We start from the raw sequence: 16,448 nt of genomic DNA on the forward strand, positions 1-16,448 counted from the left end.
CTAATACCGGCTCTGCCACTTGTCTGCTGTGTGACCTTGGGCAAGTCGCTTCGCTTTTCTGGGCCTCAGTTTCCTCATCTGGAAAGTGGGGATTGAGACTGTGAGCCCCTCGGAGACAGGAACTGTCCAACCCCATTTGCCTGTATCCACCCCAGCGCAGAGAGAAGCAGCGTTGCTCAGTGGAAAGAGCCCGGGCTTTGGAGTCAGAGGTCATGGGTTCATATCCCAGCTCCGCTAATTGTCAGCTGTGTGACTTTGGGCAAGTCACTTAACTTCTCTGTGCCTCAGTGACCTCATCTGTAAAATGGGGATTAAGACTGTGAGCCCTCCGTGGGACACCCTGATCATCTTGTAACCTCCCCAGAGCTTAGAACAGTGCTTTGCACATAGTAAGCGCTTAACAAATGCCATCATTATTATTATTATTAGTAGTAGTAGTACAGTGCCTGGCATATAGTAAACGCTTCACAAATACCATTATTATCATTATTATTATTTCATCCCAACATAGTGGACTACCTGTTTCTTTCTCCCCTTCCAATCGTTTGTAAACAACCTGTACCTGCAGGTCTCCCCCATTAGAGTGAAAGCTCCTTGAAGGCAGGGAACGGGGGTCTTGATGCTGCTGCGCTCTCCCAAGTGCTTAGTTCCGTGCTTCGCCCTCAGTGGGTGCTCAACAAATGTCACCGGCTCGTTGGCTAGCTCAGAAAGCGTCATCGGCCTCCCCCGGACTGTCTGAGCTCCTTCCTTCCCGGCTGCCCGCCCACTCTTCCTCCCCACCCTCGCCTCTGTGGTCTGCTCTCTGGGGGGGTTCAGTGGACTGCAGGGGAAGGGGAGGGTGACGAGGGTGAGAAGAGTGGGGAGTGAGTTGGAGGGAGGCAGTAAGGCTGGGGAGGACTAGAGGAAGAGGCAGGGTTGAAGGGTAATTAGGGCCAGGGCCGGACGAGCAGGGAGGAGGTTGGCCAGCGGGGTGAGGCCGGGCTTTACCAGGTTGTCCAGTTCTGGGTCATCGCTGAAGAAGGGCTTGTGCTCCTGCTCCTGCTGCCGGACAAAATTCTCGATGTCGACGTCGAAGCTGGCGGAGGTGATGCACTCGGAGCCCTGGGTGGCCTGCTCGCACTTCTCAAACAGCAGCGTGAGGAGCGGGAAGAGCGGGTGCCTGCAAGGGCGGCAGACGCGCCCGCGTCAGGGGGCCCGGCGCCGGGGGGCTCCCCGGGCCGGTTGTGCCCTCCTCGGGCTCTCCCCCATCCGCTGGAGAGCGCGTGTGCCTGTGTCCCAGCCAGGGACCCCAAGAAGTCCGACTAGCGGGCCGAAGGATGGCGACGAAGCCTCTGGACTTTGTCCCGGGGCCCTGCCAGCGGGTGGCAAGAGAGGAAATTGGAGGGCCAGTCTGGGCTCCCCAGCTTCACGCCCCCTCTCCCCACAGCAGGCCCAATTCAAGTCGTGGTTCCCTGGGTGGGGCTGGCGGGCCGGGGTCGGGGGATGCAGAAAACAAAGAAGAATGAGACAGGGTGGTCTGCCCCCAGCTTCTACGCCCACTTCCATCCCTCCCCAGCTTCGCAGGGGCCCACAAACTGGAGCATCTTGGGCACACACACAAACACACACACACACAAATGCATACCCCCACACTCCCCCTCCCCGCCCAATGTAGGTCAGCCTTTACCTGCACCTGGGTGGCTTTTACAGGCCTGCTGGTCGGCTGCCTGCGGACCTATTCCTCCAATCACAGGAAATGACAGCAGCAGGAGTTCCAATTCAGGGGTCTTGTGGTGTGCCCCCGCTTCTGGCCAGGGTGTGTGTGTGAGTGGGTGTGAGCGCGGTGGGGGCGCGAGCACATGTGGGCCAGCTGTTCAGATGTGGGTGTGTCTGAAGGCTTACAGGCTGGTGTCTACAACCCTTCTCCGGGTGTACCTCTGTGTGCGGATGTCTAAGGGGGTCTAAGTAACGTGTCTGTGTGCGTCTGACACATTGGACACCTCCTTCACTGCTGCCCTTCTCTCCCTGCCCCCTCACCTTCCCTGGGGCCGAGAGACTCCGTAAAACCCAACCCGGCCTCCTCCTCCGCTGGTTTCTCCCTAGCCGGTCAGCAGGCCGGCCGACCGCGCAGATCCCGCTCCTTTTTCTCCCGTCCTCCACGGTTGATCTTCTCCGTGAGGAGGGGGCCGCAGCCCAGGAACCCAGGGGATGCTAGAGAAGCCGACGGAGCCTAGTGCCCCTTAGAGCCTGCCTCGGAGTCTGAGGAGAACAGGCGAGGCGGCGTTGTGGGTTCAGGAAAGGCAGCAGAGAGACCGGACAGGAATGCAGGCGGGGGGCAGGGAGGGTGGGAGGGCATATGGCATCTATCAGGCTCTCGGGGTGAAGGGGTGGCCTGGCCGAGGTGCCAGCTCCTTTCGACGACCATGGGGTCAGAGCATGGTCTGGGTCCCCCCCCCCTCCCATCTCCCCAGGAAGATGGCAGCAGGTGGGACTCCCAGAGGACCCTCAAAAATCTCCAGTGGCTACCAATCAATCTGCGCATCAGGCAGAAACTCCTCCCCCTGGGCTTCAAGGCTGTCCATCCCCTCGCCCCCTCCTACCTCACCTCCCTTCTCTCCTTCTACAGCCCAGCCCGCACCCTCCACTCCTCTGCCGCTAATCTCCTCACCGGGCCTCGTTCTCGCCTGTCCCGCCATCGACCCCCGGCCCACGTCATCCCCCAGGCCTGTAATGCCCTCCTTCTGCCCATCCGCCAAGCTAGTTGCTAGCTCTCTTCCTCCCTTCAAGGCCCTACTGAGAGCTCACCTCCTCCAGGAGACCTTCCCACACTCAGCCCCTTCCTTCCTCTCCCCCTCGTCCCCCTCCCCATCCCCCCCATCTTACCTCCTTCCCTTCCCCACAGCACCTGTATATATGGATATATGTTTGTACATATTACTCTATTTATTTATTTATTTATTTATTTATTTATCTTGCTTGTACATATCTATTCTATTTATTTTATTTTGTTAGTATGTTTGGTTTTGTTCTCTGTCTCCCCCTTCTAGACTGTGAGCCCGCTGTTGGGTAGGGACTGTCTCTATGTGTTGCCGACTTGTACTTCCCAAGCGCTTAGTACAGTGCTCTGCACACAGTAAGCGCTCAATAAATACGATTGATTGATTGACTGATTGATTGATTGACCCAGCGAGGGAGCCAGAGCCGGGACCGGGGCGGGACGGAGGGAAACGAGTCATCTGCTGGACCCTCACTGATCCCCAGGAGCTAGGCCAGAGGGAAAACTGGGTGAAGGGATTAAACTCCAGCCTCAGGCTTCATTTGCAGCCCTCATACTGCAGTATATTAGGACCTAATCTAGCCTGATCCCACTTTAATGTGAGCTCTCCCGGCCGGGCCTGGACCCCAGCAGAATACCAAAGGCGAGCCGTTTGTGGGGAGGGGAAGGAGCGGCCAGGAGGCCGGCCCCAGGGCCGCGGTGGCGTAGCCGGGGGACATGAAAGGCAAATTCCAGGAGGCGTTATGAGTTATTGCGTCTTATGAACCTTCCTGCTCTCAACAGCTGCCTGCTGCCATTTAAACAGCCACTAGATCAATTAGGAAAGAAAGGCACAAATCGACTCTGTACAAGGGCACTAAATTACCAGGAACTAATAACCCGCGGCAGGCGGGTGGGCAGGCGGCCGGGCAGACAGACAGGGCCCCCATACCACGCTGCTCTTCACGTGGAGGAGAGGGTTTAAAAGGAGCCCGGGAGGGGGCCGGGGGAGGCCGTGGAAGGGGAGCCAGTGGAGGTGGGGAGCTCAAGGGGTGGGGGAGACTATGGAGGAGAAGCCCACTCCCCAGTATACTGCCTGCAGACGCTGCAGGTCACCCCTTTCCCCTGAGGAGCTGGACGGGAAGATCTGACCATCTCTATGTGTTGCCAACTTGGACTTCCCAAGCGCTTAGTACAGTGCTCTGCACACAGTAAGCGCTCAATAAATACGATTGAATGAATGAATGAATGAATCTGACCACCGATGCCCCCCGTCCCCCGGCCTCCTCCACGTGAGCTGTGTGAGCTAGGGGATGGAGGCCCAATAGGGGAAGGGCAGGAGAGCGGAGCCCGGGACTGACCTCAGGAAGTGCTCAGGCAGTGGGGAGGGTGGGTGCCAGGGTATCCCAGGAACCCCAGCTCCCCACCCCAACCCGGGCATGGAGGGCATGGGTCGGGGCAGGCCGAGAGTCCCAACCTGCCTGGCCCCGCCCCACGTGGGACCCCCAGGTGTCCCAGAGGATGGGCTGGTGCCTCTGGGCCAGCTCCACCATGGGGGGTGAAAGCAGAGGGGAACCGGGGTGCTTAAGGAATAGGCTTTTTCCGGGATTGTCTGCAGGTGAGCCTTGGACCATCTGGGGACAGAGGCCTTGGGGTGGTTTCCCGGTCAGGGCGTTGCGGGGGCGGGGGCGGGCCTCTGGCCCAGCCTGGCTTTGCCCCCCGCTTCTCCCCTGGCAGGCAGACACAGCTGACCCACCATCCCCTGTTGGGAGTTTTGGGCCCTAGGGAACATCGTGGTTTGGGTCTCTCCCTCGGGAACAGTCCCCACCCTCCTGCCCACTTTCTTGCTGCCATAGCCCCCCAGGCTCAGTCAATCAATCAATCGATCAATGGTATCGATTTACCATGTACTGTGTGTCGAGCATCGCACTAATAATAATAATAATAATGATGGCATTTGTTAAGCGCTTACTATGTGCAAAGCACTGTTCTAAGCGCTGGGGAGGTTACAAGGTAATCAGATCGCCCCACTGGGGGCTCCCAGTCTTAATCCCCATTTTACAGATGAGGTAACCGAGGCACAGAGAAGCTAAGTGATTTGCCCCAGGTCACACAGCTGACAATTGGTGGAGCCGGCATTGGAACCCATGACCTCTGACTCCAAAGCCCGTGCTCTTTCTATTGAGCCACGCTGCTTCTCCTAGCCGCGCTGCTTCTCAGATAAGAAATGTAAGTGCTTAGTACAGTGCTTTGAAAAATGATGGCATTTATTAAGCGCTTACTATGCGCAAAGCACTGTTTTAAGCGCCGGCTAGGCACGGAGAATATGATACAATGGAGTGGGTAGACCCGACCTGGACAGGTAGACACTGGGCCTTCTGGTTGCCTGGTTTCCAGCCCAAAGGATCTGTCAGAGCTCACTGGTCCTCCCCTCCTGTCCCCAGAGAACATCCCCAGATCCACAGGGCCCCAGAGCTTGGGCACAGGAGAGGGTAGGGTGGCCTAGCGGAAAGAGAAGCAGTGAGTCTAGGAGTCAGAGGACCTGGGTTCTAATCCTGGCTCCACCGCTTGTCTGCATGTGTGACCCCGGGTAAGTTACTTAACTTCTCTGTACTTCAGTTCCCTCATCTGTAAAAGAGGGATTAAGACTGTGAGCCCCAGGTGGGACAGGGACCGTGTCCAACCTGATTATCTTGTATCTATCTCAGCACTTAGTACATAGTAAGCACCTAACAAATACCATTAAAAAAAGGCCAATTCAGTTTAGGCTTCCCCCTGCTTTTTTCAAGACTCCCCTACTTGCTATAGCACTCCCTTTAGTATGCCAATGTGCCCTTTGACATCAGAGCCAATTAACTATTGTACGGCTAAGTGCTTAGTACATTGCTCTACACCTAGTAATCGCTCAATAAATACCACTGATTAACTGATTGATTAATTAATACACGGGACACTCAAGGGCCCTGATTCTGAGGTGGGGGGATTTCTCCAGTCTCCCCTTTGTCCCTTACCAACCCCTGCCCCAGTGGGAGGAAAAGACTATAATACAATAATACAATCCTTCCCTTCCCCCCAGTACCTGTATATATGTATATATGTCTGTCCATATTTATTACTCTATTTATTTTACTTGTACATATCTATTCTATTTATTTTATTTTGTTAGTATGTTTGGTTTTGTTCTCTGTCTCCCCCTTTTAGACTGTGAGCCCGCTGTTGGGTAGGGACTGTCTCTGTATGTTGCCAACTTGTACTTCCCAAGCGCTTAGTACAGTGCTCTGCACACAGTAAGCGCTCAATAAATACGACTGATTGATTGATTGACTAGTAGCACCGCCACCTCCCCTAACTAATCCTGCCTCCCTCTACTGCGGCTCCTCCAGCCACCGCAGCTGCAGAGGGAGGACCAGCAGGCCCCACTCTGTTTCCAATGTGTTGTGTGACCTTGGGCAAGTCACTTTACCCCTCCGAACCCCGATCGCCCATCTGCAGATAGAGTCAAGGGACTCCACCGTCTTGGAGCCAGGCCGTAAGGACCCGGGCTGGCCATGTCTGGGTGACAAGGGGCCCCTCTGGGAAGAGAGGCTGCCCGCTGGCTGCCCATCATTCAGCCCGGGGGGCTGCAAAGGTTTGACCTCCCCTCTGCTCAGCCACGCTCTCCCCCTCCTATTCTTCCTCCTTTCCTCCCCCCCATTACCCCCGCCACCACTACCTCTCGCTCTTAAGCCGCTCGAAATTCGGAGGAAATAAATCTCGCTGCACTAATTCAGCGAGAGCTTGATCCTCGTCAGTGCAGAACAAATAAAAGGGCTGAACTGGCATGACATTTACTGCAGAAGAGAGGTCGTTTTCGGCGACTAATAAAAAGGATTTGACACCGGCTAATAAAGAGAAATGAATTCCTCTAATGGCCTAATTTAGCACATTCAGCACTGTGCTGCCGGGAGGGAGCGGGAGGGGAGCGGGAGAGGAGCGGGAGAGTGAGGGTGGACAGGGAGAGAGAAAGACACAGGGAGGAGAGAGAGCTGGCGGCCCCACCACCGTCGGAGAGGGAGAGGAAGTGATTTCCAACCCCATTTTCCCTTTCCCTTTTCCTCTCCCCCACTGCCTAGGTTGCCTGCTCTCCCCTTCCTCCATTCCCACCTCATCAGCTCCCCCACCACAGTGGCTCCCTCCCTTCCACACTCCCCACCGCTCACCTCCAGTCTTCCACTCCCCCCCACAACCCTGACACCCTGTCATGGGCTTTCCCCCAACTCTGCCGTTCTGCCCCCCTCAATTCCGTTCCCCTGACCCACCAGCCCCACGACGGGAGCGTCTGCCTCGACCAAGCGGAGGCCGGGGCGCAGCGGATCTCCTTGTTAACGATCCCGAGAATAAAGGGCCCTTCTCACGGGGAGAAATGCAGACTTGTGCAGGCTTAAGGAGGTGATTACACCGGATGTGTTGATTTCTCTAGGGGTTTAAGCCGTCATTTGGTTTAATTACATCTGACATTTCTTCCTTCATACTTTTACCATCTGCAAAGACGCTGCAGCCCGGACAGCAGGGCCGGGGTCCCTAAAGGGCAGGGCAGGGGCCACCTAGCAAGGCCACCAGGAAGGGGCTGAAGCCAGCGGGCCGGACAGCAATCCTGGTTGGGCCTGCATTTGGGCCGGACATGGGCCAGACCGAGAGAGCAGCAGGGAATGGGAGGAAATCTGCTCTCTGGGACCCTGGGCAAGGGTCTTTCCTTCCCTGGTGCTGTCATCCCGCCTCCCCCACATGTCTGCTATGTGACGTTGGGCAAGTCACTTCACTTCTCTGTGCCTCAGTTCCCTTATCTGTAAAATGGGGATTAAGACTGTGAGCCCCACATGGGACAACCTCACCTCCTTGTGTTCCCCCCAGCGCTTAGAACAGTGCTTTGCAAATAGTAAGCGCTTAACAAATACCAACATTATTATTATTATTATTATTATTCCCCTCTCCCCGCCTCTCCTGCCCCCTCAACAAATTCACTCCACCTGGGCCCTCGGACTGCCGGGTCCTCCAGAAGACATCCTGTCCCTCCCCCTGCCTTCACGCAGAATGCCCCTTCCCCCAGTCCAAACAGAAAAGGGTCTGTCCTCTTTCCCAGACTTTTCAGGAAAGAAAGCCCCCCAACCTCCCTGAGGAATTCTGGGGGCCAGCAAGCTCTTGCTTTGGGCTACCCTACATCCCTTCTGCTGCAATTTTACATGACTTTCCCCCGCCTGTTGCAATCTTGCTTGGTGGAGAACCCAGGGAGGGGAAGTGGACAATGTCCTCAGGTCCAAAGGGCAGCAAAATGGTAGGGTCTGCCCCTGCCAGGAGGCCTTCGGTCCGGTGGAGAGACAGGGTGGGAGTTGGCTGTGGGACAGCGGGAATGGAGTGGGGTGGTCAACCGGAGCTTGTGCTAAGGAGATGGAAATCAGCTGCTGCCACCTTAGTTCCTTAACCCCTGTTTGCCCCAACTTTGCCCCCTCCCTGCCTGCTCTCCCGCCCCCAAGACAGTCTGCACCCTATAGAATGGCAATATGGGACAGAGAATGGCATTTGCCAAGGCACCCCAGAGACAGAGACAGATCAAGTCAGAGAACCCGCCCAGGAGAGATGAACGGGGGTGATAGAGGGGTTAGTGGGGGGAGAGACAGAGAGGCAGAATGGGAAGACAGGGAGAAAGACAATCAGAGGGAGTTAGACAGAAAGGAGTGAGACTGAGATGTTGAGAGATAAAGTGAGGTAGAGAAGCAGAGAGAGAAGGGAGAGAGACTGTGAGCCCGTTGTTGGGTAGGAATTGCCTCTATCTATTACTGTATTGTACTTTCCAAGCACTTAGTACAGTGCTCTGGACACAGTAAGTGCTCGATAAATACGACTGAATGGATGAATGAATGACTGACATAGAGACAAATCCCGGCTCCGCCAATTGTCAGCTGTGTGACTTTGGGCAAGTCACTTAACTTCTCCGTGCCTCAGTTACCTCATCCGTAAAATGGACATTAAGACTGTGAGCCCCCCGTGGGACAACCTGATCACCTCGTAACCTCCCCAGTGCTTAGAACAGTGCTTTGCACATAGTAAGCGCTTAATAAATGCCATTATTATTATTACTATTATTAGACAGAGAGAAAGGGGGAAAGAAGACAGAGACAGACACGTAAAGGAAGGGAGGGAGAAGACAGAGAGGAGAAAGAGCCTCAGAGAGCCCCAGAGAGGGAGGGAGAGAGAGGCAGGGGGTGAGGAGAGACAGAAAAGGATGGAGGGTGATGGAGGGCGAGGGGTAGTGGCCCCACAGGGGAGCCATTAGCCATGAGCTCTTTCTGGGCAATAAAACCCAGGATTCAGAGTGGCGGCGGTGGCAGAGGTGGCACCGCTTGTATGCCCGTACAGCCGAGCTGCACAGTCAGCACCGGCGGGTGCCCTTGGCCGCGATGGCTGACCTCGATCCCTGGCTGGCTGGTGGGCTGCGGCCGACTCCGGCCCCCGCAGACAAATGCGTGCGTGTGCACACGTGTCCTCTGGATTTTACCCAGATCTGGCATGGCAAGGACATCAGGGGGGATTTTTAGCCAAGCTGGGAGGTGGCCGGTGTGGCGGGTGGGCTCCCAAGCTTTCTGGATGCTGACGCTTTGCTGTTCCATCTAGATGGGCATCGGTTGAGGTGCCCCCTCTCCCATTTCCTTGGCCCCCAACTGACCCCGTTCCAGTACCCAAGTTGACCCCCCCCCATTGACCCCCAAACAGCAGCTCTACTGGCACGACTGGAAACTCATGGGAGTTTCCAGTGGGGTCAATGCAAATGTCCTCCACTGACCCGTAAAATAGCACTTGCCGGATTTTATACAGCGCTTTGTTTCCCAAAGTACGTTCACATCCGTTATTTCATTTAATCCACATAACATCACCGGGAGGCGGGACCAAGGGAGGCATTATTATCCCCCTTTGACAAAAGAGGAAACCGGGGTCCAGAGAGATTAAGTGGCTTGGCCAAGGTCACTCAGCGGGCCCGGGGCAGGGCTGAGACCAGAACCCAGCTATACCAAGGGAAGAGACTGAAACAGAACTCAGGAATCCTGTCCTGCAGCAGGGTCCCCACAGGGGAGCAAAGTTTTGGGGGTGCTGAGACCCAGGGCATGACCTTGGGAGGGAGGACTGGAGCAGCCGCTTCAGTGAACCCCCGAGTCCGGGTTTTCCACTGTAGCTGCTGACAGCTGAGCCCCCAGCCAGCCCTGACCCTGCAGTGTGAGACCCCCTCCCAGAACCCCAGTCTCCAGTAGTCATCCCCCCAACAGCAACACTTCCAGACCCCTCCAACTCCCTGGACACAGTGAGAGTCCTGGGATCAAGCCGGAAGGTCTGTCTCCCAGACAGTGGCTGGGACTCTTGTTCTCGGGCCGCTCCTTCCTCTCCCTGCTACTCTCACCCACCTGGGGCTCCCCCAGACCCAACCCTCACCCATCCTGAGCTTCCCCCACCACAGTGCCTTCACCGGAGAGTCCTGGCTCTCCATCTCCGACCCTCTCAGTGCTCTCCTCGTTCAATCCTGGGACTGTCCGGCACCTCTAAGTTACAGGTCGAGCGGACGCATGCTTCATTTCCTGGCTCCTCCCAGCAGCTGCCGCGGCAATCCTTTGGACTCCCTCCAGCTCTGCCCTCCCTCTTGTTGTCCCCAGAAGACCCCTGGTTCATAGGGGCAGCTGGAAATCCCCTACCTGCAGGGCCCCAAAATAGGACCGACTCCCAAAGGTATCTCTCCAATGACAGAGCGATGGGGGTGTCCCTCTCCGCTCCTGTTGGTATTCCCGGGAGTGTGTCTCTGGCTGTGTAGACATCAGGGACAGCCCCGAAAGGCAGGTGATGTCCCAGGAGGAGCCGGCCCTGCCACGAACTCCTCCGGATGGGGCAGGAGTGGCCCTCCCCGTGTCCCCGGTCTGGCTGGCTGGCACTTTTCCGTGGGCCCGAGCTCCAACACCTTCTGATGAATAACACCAGAGCCGGGGCTGGGGGTAGCAATGCCAAGCTGCACGCAAGTCGCTCCCGTGTCCGCGGCCCCTCCTCAGTGGGCGGCCTGCCCACGCCCTGGGACCAAAGTGCTGGGAAAGAGCAAATCTTCAGCTGCTACGCTACACACCACCCCACCACCAGGCAAGCACGAGAGCCGGGGTCAGATTGGTCCGATCCGTTTGGGTCAGGGGCCGGCACTGGGCCAAACTTCGGCTCCCAGTAGCCCTTCCCTAGCCGGTTCCCCCCACAAAGCTCCTCCGTGACCACCCCCGCTCGCCCTCTCTCCCAAATGATTTTCTCACAGGGGCCATACCCACCCTGGTTTCCCAGTAGCAGTAATAATTATTACGGAAGTCCAACTGAGGATGGCATATAGTACTGAACGAAGGGGCAGTTCAAGACAAAGAAGTGAGCGCTTCTTGCCCATAGGGAGCTTCTGCTCCACCTCAGGGGACAGGGAGCACATTCTGGCCTACTCCGGACTGCCTGATACCCTCTTTTTTCTCACTTCCCTCTTTCTCTGGCCAGGCAGAGATGGTCCTTGGCCAGGGGTTTGGAAGCCAGGGCTGGAAGTCGAGGCTACGGAGACAGTGGGAGGCGAGTTGGCAATAGGCAAGGTCAGGGCCTCAGATTCATTCAATCGTATTTATTGAGCACTTACTGGGTGCAGAGCACTGTACTAAGCGCTTGAACCTGGAAGGCCACTGAAGCTGGCCAGGCTTATGTTTGCACCCCGTGGGCGGTCGCAGGCCGGGTACAGCCCCCCTCATCAGCTCTTGTGTCCGCAGCCGGCTTGCACCCCCAACCCTGCCCCGGTGCCAACCAGCCCAGTGGCTGCCCAGCCACTGGGAGCAATGACCAACCAGTAGGGGAATCGCCGGCCCCTGGGGGACCACCCTGACGGATCTGCTCGGCTTGCCTTGCTGTCACCGATCGGAGCCCAGAGGTCCCCTCGCTCACTGCCGCCGAGCTGATTAGCTCCTCTGTTCTCAGGTCGGATCCAATTAGAGCTAACACCTCCCCTCCCACCCCCTTTCCTGCCGCATCTGAGGGGAGCGATACATTTCATTAGCACAATGAAGCCTCCTGGCATCACACCCCCCCCGCCCCCCAGCACCCCCCACCCTCTGTGAGCTGCTCACAAGACACACTGCATGCAGACTCTGCCCACCCACCCCTCTCCCCCCAACCGCTTTTGGCCGGCTCCCCTCTGGCCCCCCTGCCACCTCACAGTCCGCTGCTCCCTGGCCCTTCCCTGGATCAATCAATCAATCAATCGTATTTATTGAGCGCTTACTGTGTGCAGAGCACTGTACTAAGTGCTTGGATGGCCCTAGGCATATCAGAAAGGATGAGGTTCCACTGCTCCGGGGGGGCTGGGGTCGAGGGGGAAAGACTCACCACGTGTCTGGCCAGGGTCCAGTATGAACCAGGGCCCACTGGTCTCCTGTTGAATTTATTGACCTGAAATACCAATTCCCTGGTGTGGGCTGGGGTACAGCCATTGGCCAGAGGCAGGAAAATCTAATTAAAATCTCTGGACCTCAAGCCGGCTCTTCTCCTTCCCCTTTGCCCCCCACAATTCCTCAGCTCAGTGCGGGCAGAGATGGGGAGGACGGGGGAGTGGAAAGGGCAGTGACGGATGGGAGGGCACAGAAGGCCTGGCCACGGAGCCAGGAGACGGTGCCGAGGGCCAGGCATGGGCCTGTGCTCTTTGGGCGAAGCAGCAGCAGCAGCAGGCCTGCTTGCTTCTGTGGAGTTGGGTTCAGATGGAAAGCACTTGTTGCTGACCTGGGGTGACCATTCGCCCTGCTTTCAGGGAACCAGGGAGGGCAGCTGGTTTTCCAAGGGAGCCGAAATAGCCACAGCAATCCCAACAGCAGTCACCTCCACCTCCTTGCTCCCCTCTCTGCCGCCTTCTCCTCAGCTTTCCCTTCCTCTGATCTTCTCTTCATTCACTTTCTCCCACATCTTCCCCCTCACCTCTTCTGCTTCCCTTTCCTTCCTTTTCCTCCCCTTTTCCCACACCTCCTTCTCCCCTTCCTTCCTCTCTCCTGCCTTCTCCACTTCCCCTTCTTTCCCCTTTCCTCCTCCTCCTCCCATTCCCCTTATTGTGGAACTGTTGATCTGCTCCCCTGGTTCTCTTTTGACATCAGGCCCTGCACGCTCCCTTCCATATGGACCTGCTCACAGAAAGACGCACTCCTCACAAACACACACACCCTCTCTGGGCTGACCCACGGAGACACACGCTCACTTCCCCATCAGTTACACCCAAATACCACCTGCCTTCACTCTCTCCTTGAGACCCGCACATACAGATAAGCAGCCCTCCGCCACGCACACCCAGTCTTGTGGGAAATTGACTGGCTTCCTGGAGGCTCCAACAAGCCCCCATTGTGACATGGGAAGTGTGGTGGGAAATTTGCTGGCGGCTTCACGCCCCACTCATTAAACCCACAGGATAATCTGCTCTTGGCCTGGGGAGAGAGGAATGAGCCAGAAGGCTGGACCCGAGTTCTGCTCTCCCTACCCCAAATTGGGGTCGGGAGAAGGGAAAACTGAGGTGGAGAGGGGCTTGTCTGCCCTCATCCTGCCCTGCCACCCTGGGCCACCTCCCCAGTTGGCCTTGGGGGGCCTGTCTCTGTCTCTCATCTCTATCTGTCTCCGCACAGCTGTCCACAGACCTCTTACCTGTATACGGCCCGCTTATCGGCCTCCAGCTGGGCCTGTGGATCGATGGGGGCGCTGGGCACTGGGGTGCTGGCAGCAGCCGAGGGCGCGGAGATGTGCCCGGCCGGGGCCTTGCTGGGTGGCTGGGGGGTCGCCGTCATCTGCGGAGAGAAGACAGGGATGGGAGGGCAGGGGGTCCGGCCAGAATCCGGATCCGGGCCCAGCCACACCCTCGCCGGGTGTGGGTGTGAGTGTGTGCGCCTGCGTGGGTGTGCATCTGTGCACATCCTCTAGACTGCAAGTTCGTTACGGGCAGGGAGCCAGCCTGCTAATTCTGTTGCTGTACTCTTCCAAGCGCTTAGTACAGTGCTCCGCACTTAGTAAGCACTCAATAAATACCACTGATTGATTGTGGCCGTGTACTGCTGCACTGTGGATTTCCCAGGGTGTGGATGCGTGGGTGTGAGTGACCTCAGCTGGGTTTGTCCACAGGATTGTGTGGCTGTACGTGTGTCTTCACGGATTTGTAAACGTGGCGGATCTAACACCTAGGCACCTGCCCCTCCCTGTAGGGGTGAAGCCAAAGGAACACTCTCCCTCATTCATCCAGGCTCAGTGGTGACTCACCCCAGGCAGACAGACTGGCCACTATTAAGGGATGGATGCAGAGGTGAAGTGAATACAGGAGGGAGAGTTCAGGGGTGACTTTTCTGGGGCCCCCATCATGATGATGGCATTTTTTATTAAGCGCTTACTATGTGCAAAGCACTGTTCTAAGCGCTGGGGAGGTTACAAGGAGATCAGGTTGTCCCACAGGGGGCTCACAGTCTCAATCCCCATTTTACAGATGAGGGAACTGAGGCACAGAGAAGTGAAGTGACTCACCCAAAGTCACACAGCTGACAGTTGGCAGAGGCGGGATTTGAACCCATGACCTCTGACTCCAAAGCCCATCCTCTTTCCACTGAGCCACGCTGCTTCTCTGCATCATCCCATCATCCCTCCCTCCTTCTGTCCTTTCCCCTCCTGCCTCAGGAGCAGCAGGTGGGGGGAGAGTATCACATGCTTGAAAGCGTGGAAGGTGCTTGGACCCAGGGCAAACCTTCTCGGAGCAGGGAGGAGCCCCAGGACCATGCCCTTCATCTGGGGTGGGCTGCTCTTGTCGGAGCTTTGAGTGAATTTACCCAGTTCATCCTTTCTCCCACTTGGAAGAGGGTAAGAGGGAGGGGGATGATGTCAGCAGGAAGGGGTGAAGTCTGACTGCACTCCCAACTCCCGCTGAAGGAATGCCCTATGACTCCTCTCCTTTAGAGAACAGGGGTGCCAGTCTGGGGCCCAGTCATCCAGCCCTGACGGTCAAGAGTGTGGAGTTTGTTTCGGCAAAGGCTGCCCCTGCTCCCCTTCAGCCCCGGGCCGGTTGGGCGGACCCACGCAGACCTGGAAAGGGAGCGATTGGAAGGGGAGATGCAGCCGGCTCCTTCCCAGCATCCCAAAGTGCAGCAGCAGCTGGGCGGCTGTTATTGTCTTGAGGCGGGTGGGGGATACGTGGGCTGCAGGGGGATGATGACTCAGATTTAAAAAGCTCCCAATTCGGCAAACTCTGCATTTCCTTACGGGTCGGGGCAACGAGAGGTTCTCTCAAAATAGATTTCCTTTCCGAGCCAGGAAGCTTGTCTCCAGCAGCTGGATCTTGGTGGCGGCACGGGCAGCTGTCACTTCAGCTGGAGGAGGGGCTTGGGCTGAGAGACGGGGGTGGCAGAGGCAGGGTACGGGAGATGGGAGAGTCCCAGGAGCGGGCCGGATTTTCAAGATGACTCGAGGGGCCAGGAGGGGAATGTCCGTCTTTTCCCATTCTCCGCCCTCTTCCTAGTGTTCCCTGGCCCGCTCTCTTGCCCCTTCCTACGTTTCATTTCCTCTCAGTGAGGTCAAAGTTTGCGGGAGGCACTTTCTGAAGAGGGCTGACTTCCCTAGCTAACATCTTTAACATCCTAGGGAGGCATTCCCTAAGCATCCTTGTCAGCTGCGTGACTTTGGGCAAGTCACTTAACCTCTCTATGCCTCAGTTACCCCATCTGTAAAATGGGGATTAAGACTATGAGCCCCACGTGGGATGTGTATCTATCCAACCTTGTATCTATCCCAGCGCTTACAGCAGTGCTTGACACATAGTAAGTGCTTCACAAACACCATTATTATTATTATTACCCTATTAGGAAAGAACACCACCTTCACTGCTTCAGAGCCTAGAATAAAAGCCACTGATAATAATAATGATGGCATTTTTTAAGCGCTTACTATGTGCAAAGCACTGTTCTAAGCACTGGGGAGGTTACAAGGTGATCAGGTTGGCCCACGGGGGGCTCAGTCTTTATCCCCATTTTACAGATCATCATCATCAATCGTATTTATTGAGCACTTACTGTGTGCAGAGCACTGTACTAAGCGCTTGGGAAGTACAAATGAGGTAACTGAGGCACAGAGAAGTTAAGTGGCTTGCCCAAAGTCACTTAGACCAACTTGGCCCCAGAGTTCAAGGAATTTTGTTTTTTCCGAGAATCATGGATCGAGAAGGGAGCTCCATGACTTATCCAATCTTCCCCGCACGCTTCCCACCCCATATTGTAAGCTCATTGTGGGCAGGGAATGTGTCTGTTTATTGTTGTACTCTCCCAAGCCCTTAGCAAAGTGCTCTGCACACAGTAAGCACTCAATAAATACGACTGAACCAAGGAAGGAAGGAAAGCACCCATCCCTAGGTCAGCCAAGAAAATAGGCCCTGGCCTCGCTCAAGGGAAAGCAACAGCACGGAGTGTTGAATTGACCATGACTCCCCATCTTCCCTTTTGGGGTGATGTTTGCAATGGACCTTTAATGCCAGCGTGGTAAGAAAATGTGGCCAAGGTTGGGGGAGGGAGGGGAGGCTCGGACATTGCACTGTTGGGTGACCCTCAGCTCCCTCGGTCTCAGTTTCCTCATCTGTAAAATGGGGGTACAGTGCCTGCTTGCCCTCTCTCTGATTGTGAGGGACAAAGAA

The 16,448-nt window shown here is 56.3% G+C and overlaps 1 protein-coding gene across 1 annotated transcript in view; it reads right to left on the reverse strand.

Moving 5' to 3' along the window:
* Positions 1-16,448, reverse strand: part of PKNOX2 (PBX/knotted 1 homeobox 2) — a 180,904-nt gene that overhangs the window by 35,621 nt on the left and 128,835 nt on the right. The window contains exons 4-5 of the mRNA XM_038753795.1: positions 13,436-13,575; positions 988-1,159 (exon numbers count right to left, since the gene is read on the reverse strand). Coding sequence (XP_038609723.1) covers positions 988-1,159; positions 13,436-13,575 — 312 coding nt within the window. The remainder of the gene's footprint in view (positions 1-987; positions 1,160-13,435; positions 13,576-16,448) is intronic.

This window comes from Tachyglossus aculeatus, chromosome 11 (assembly GCF_015852505.1).
Source record: "Tachyglossus aculeatus isolate mTacAcu1 chromosome 11, mTacAcu1.pri, whole genome shotgun sequence".
Taxonomy (NCBI): Eukaryota; Metazoa; Chordata; class Mammalia; order Monotremata; family Tachyglossidae; genus Tachyglossus; species Tachyglossus aculeatus.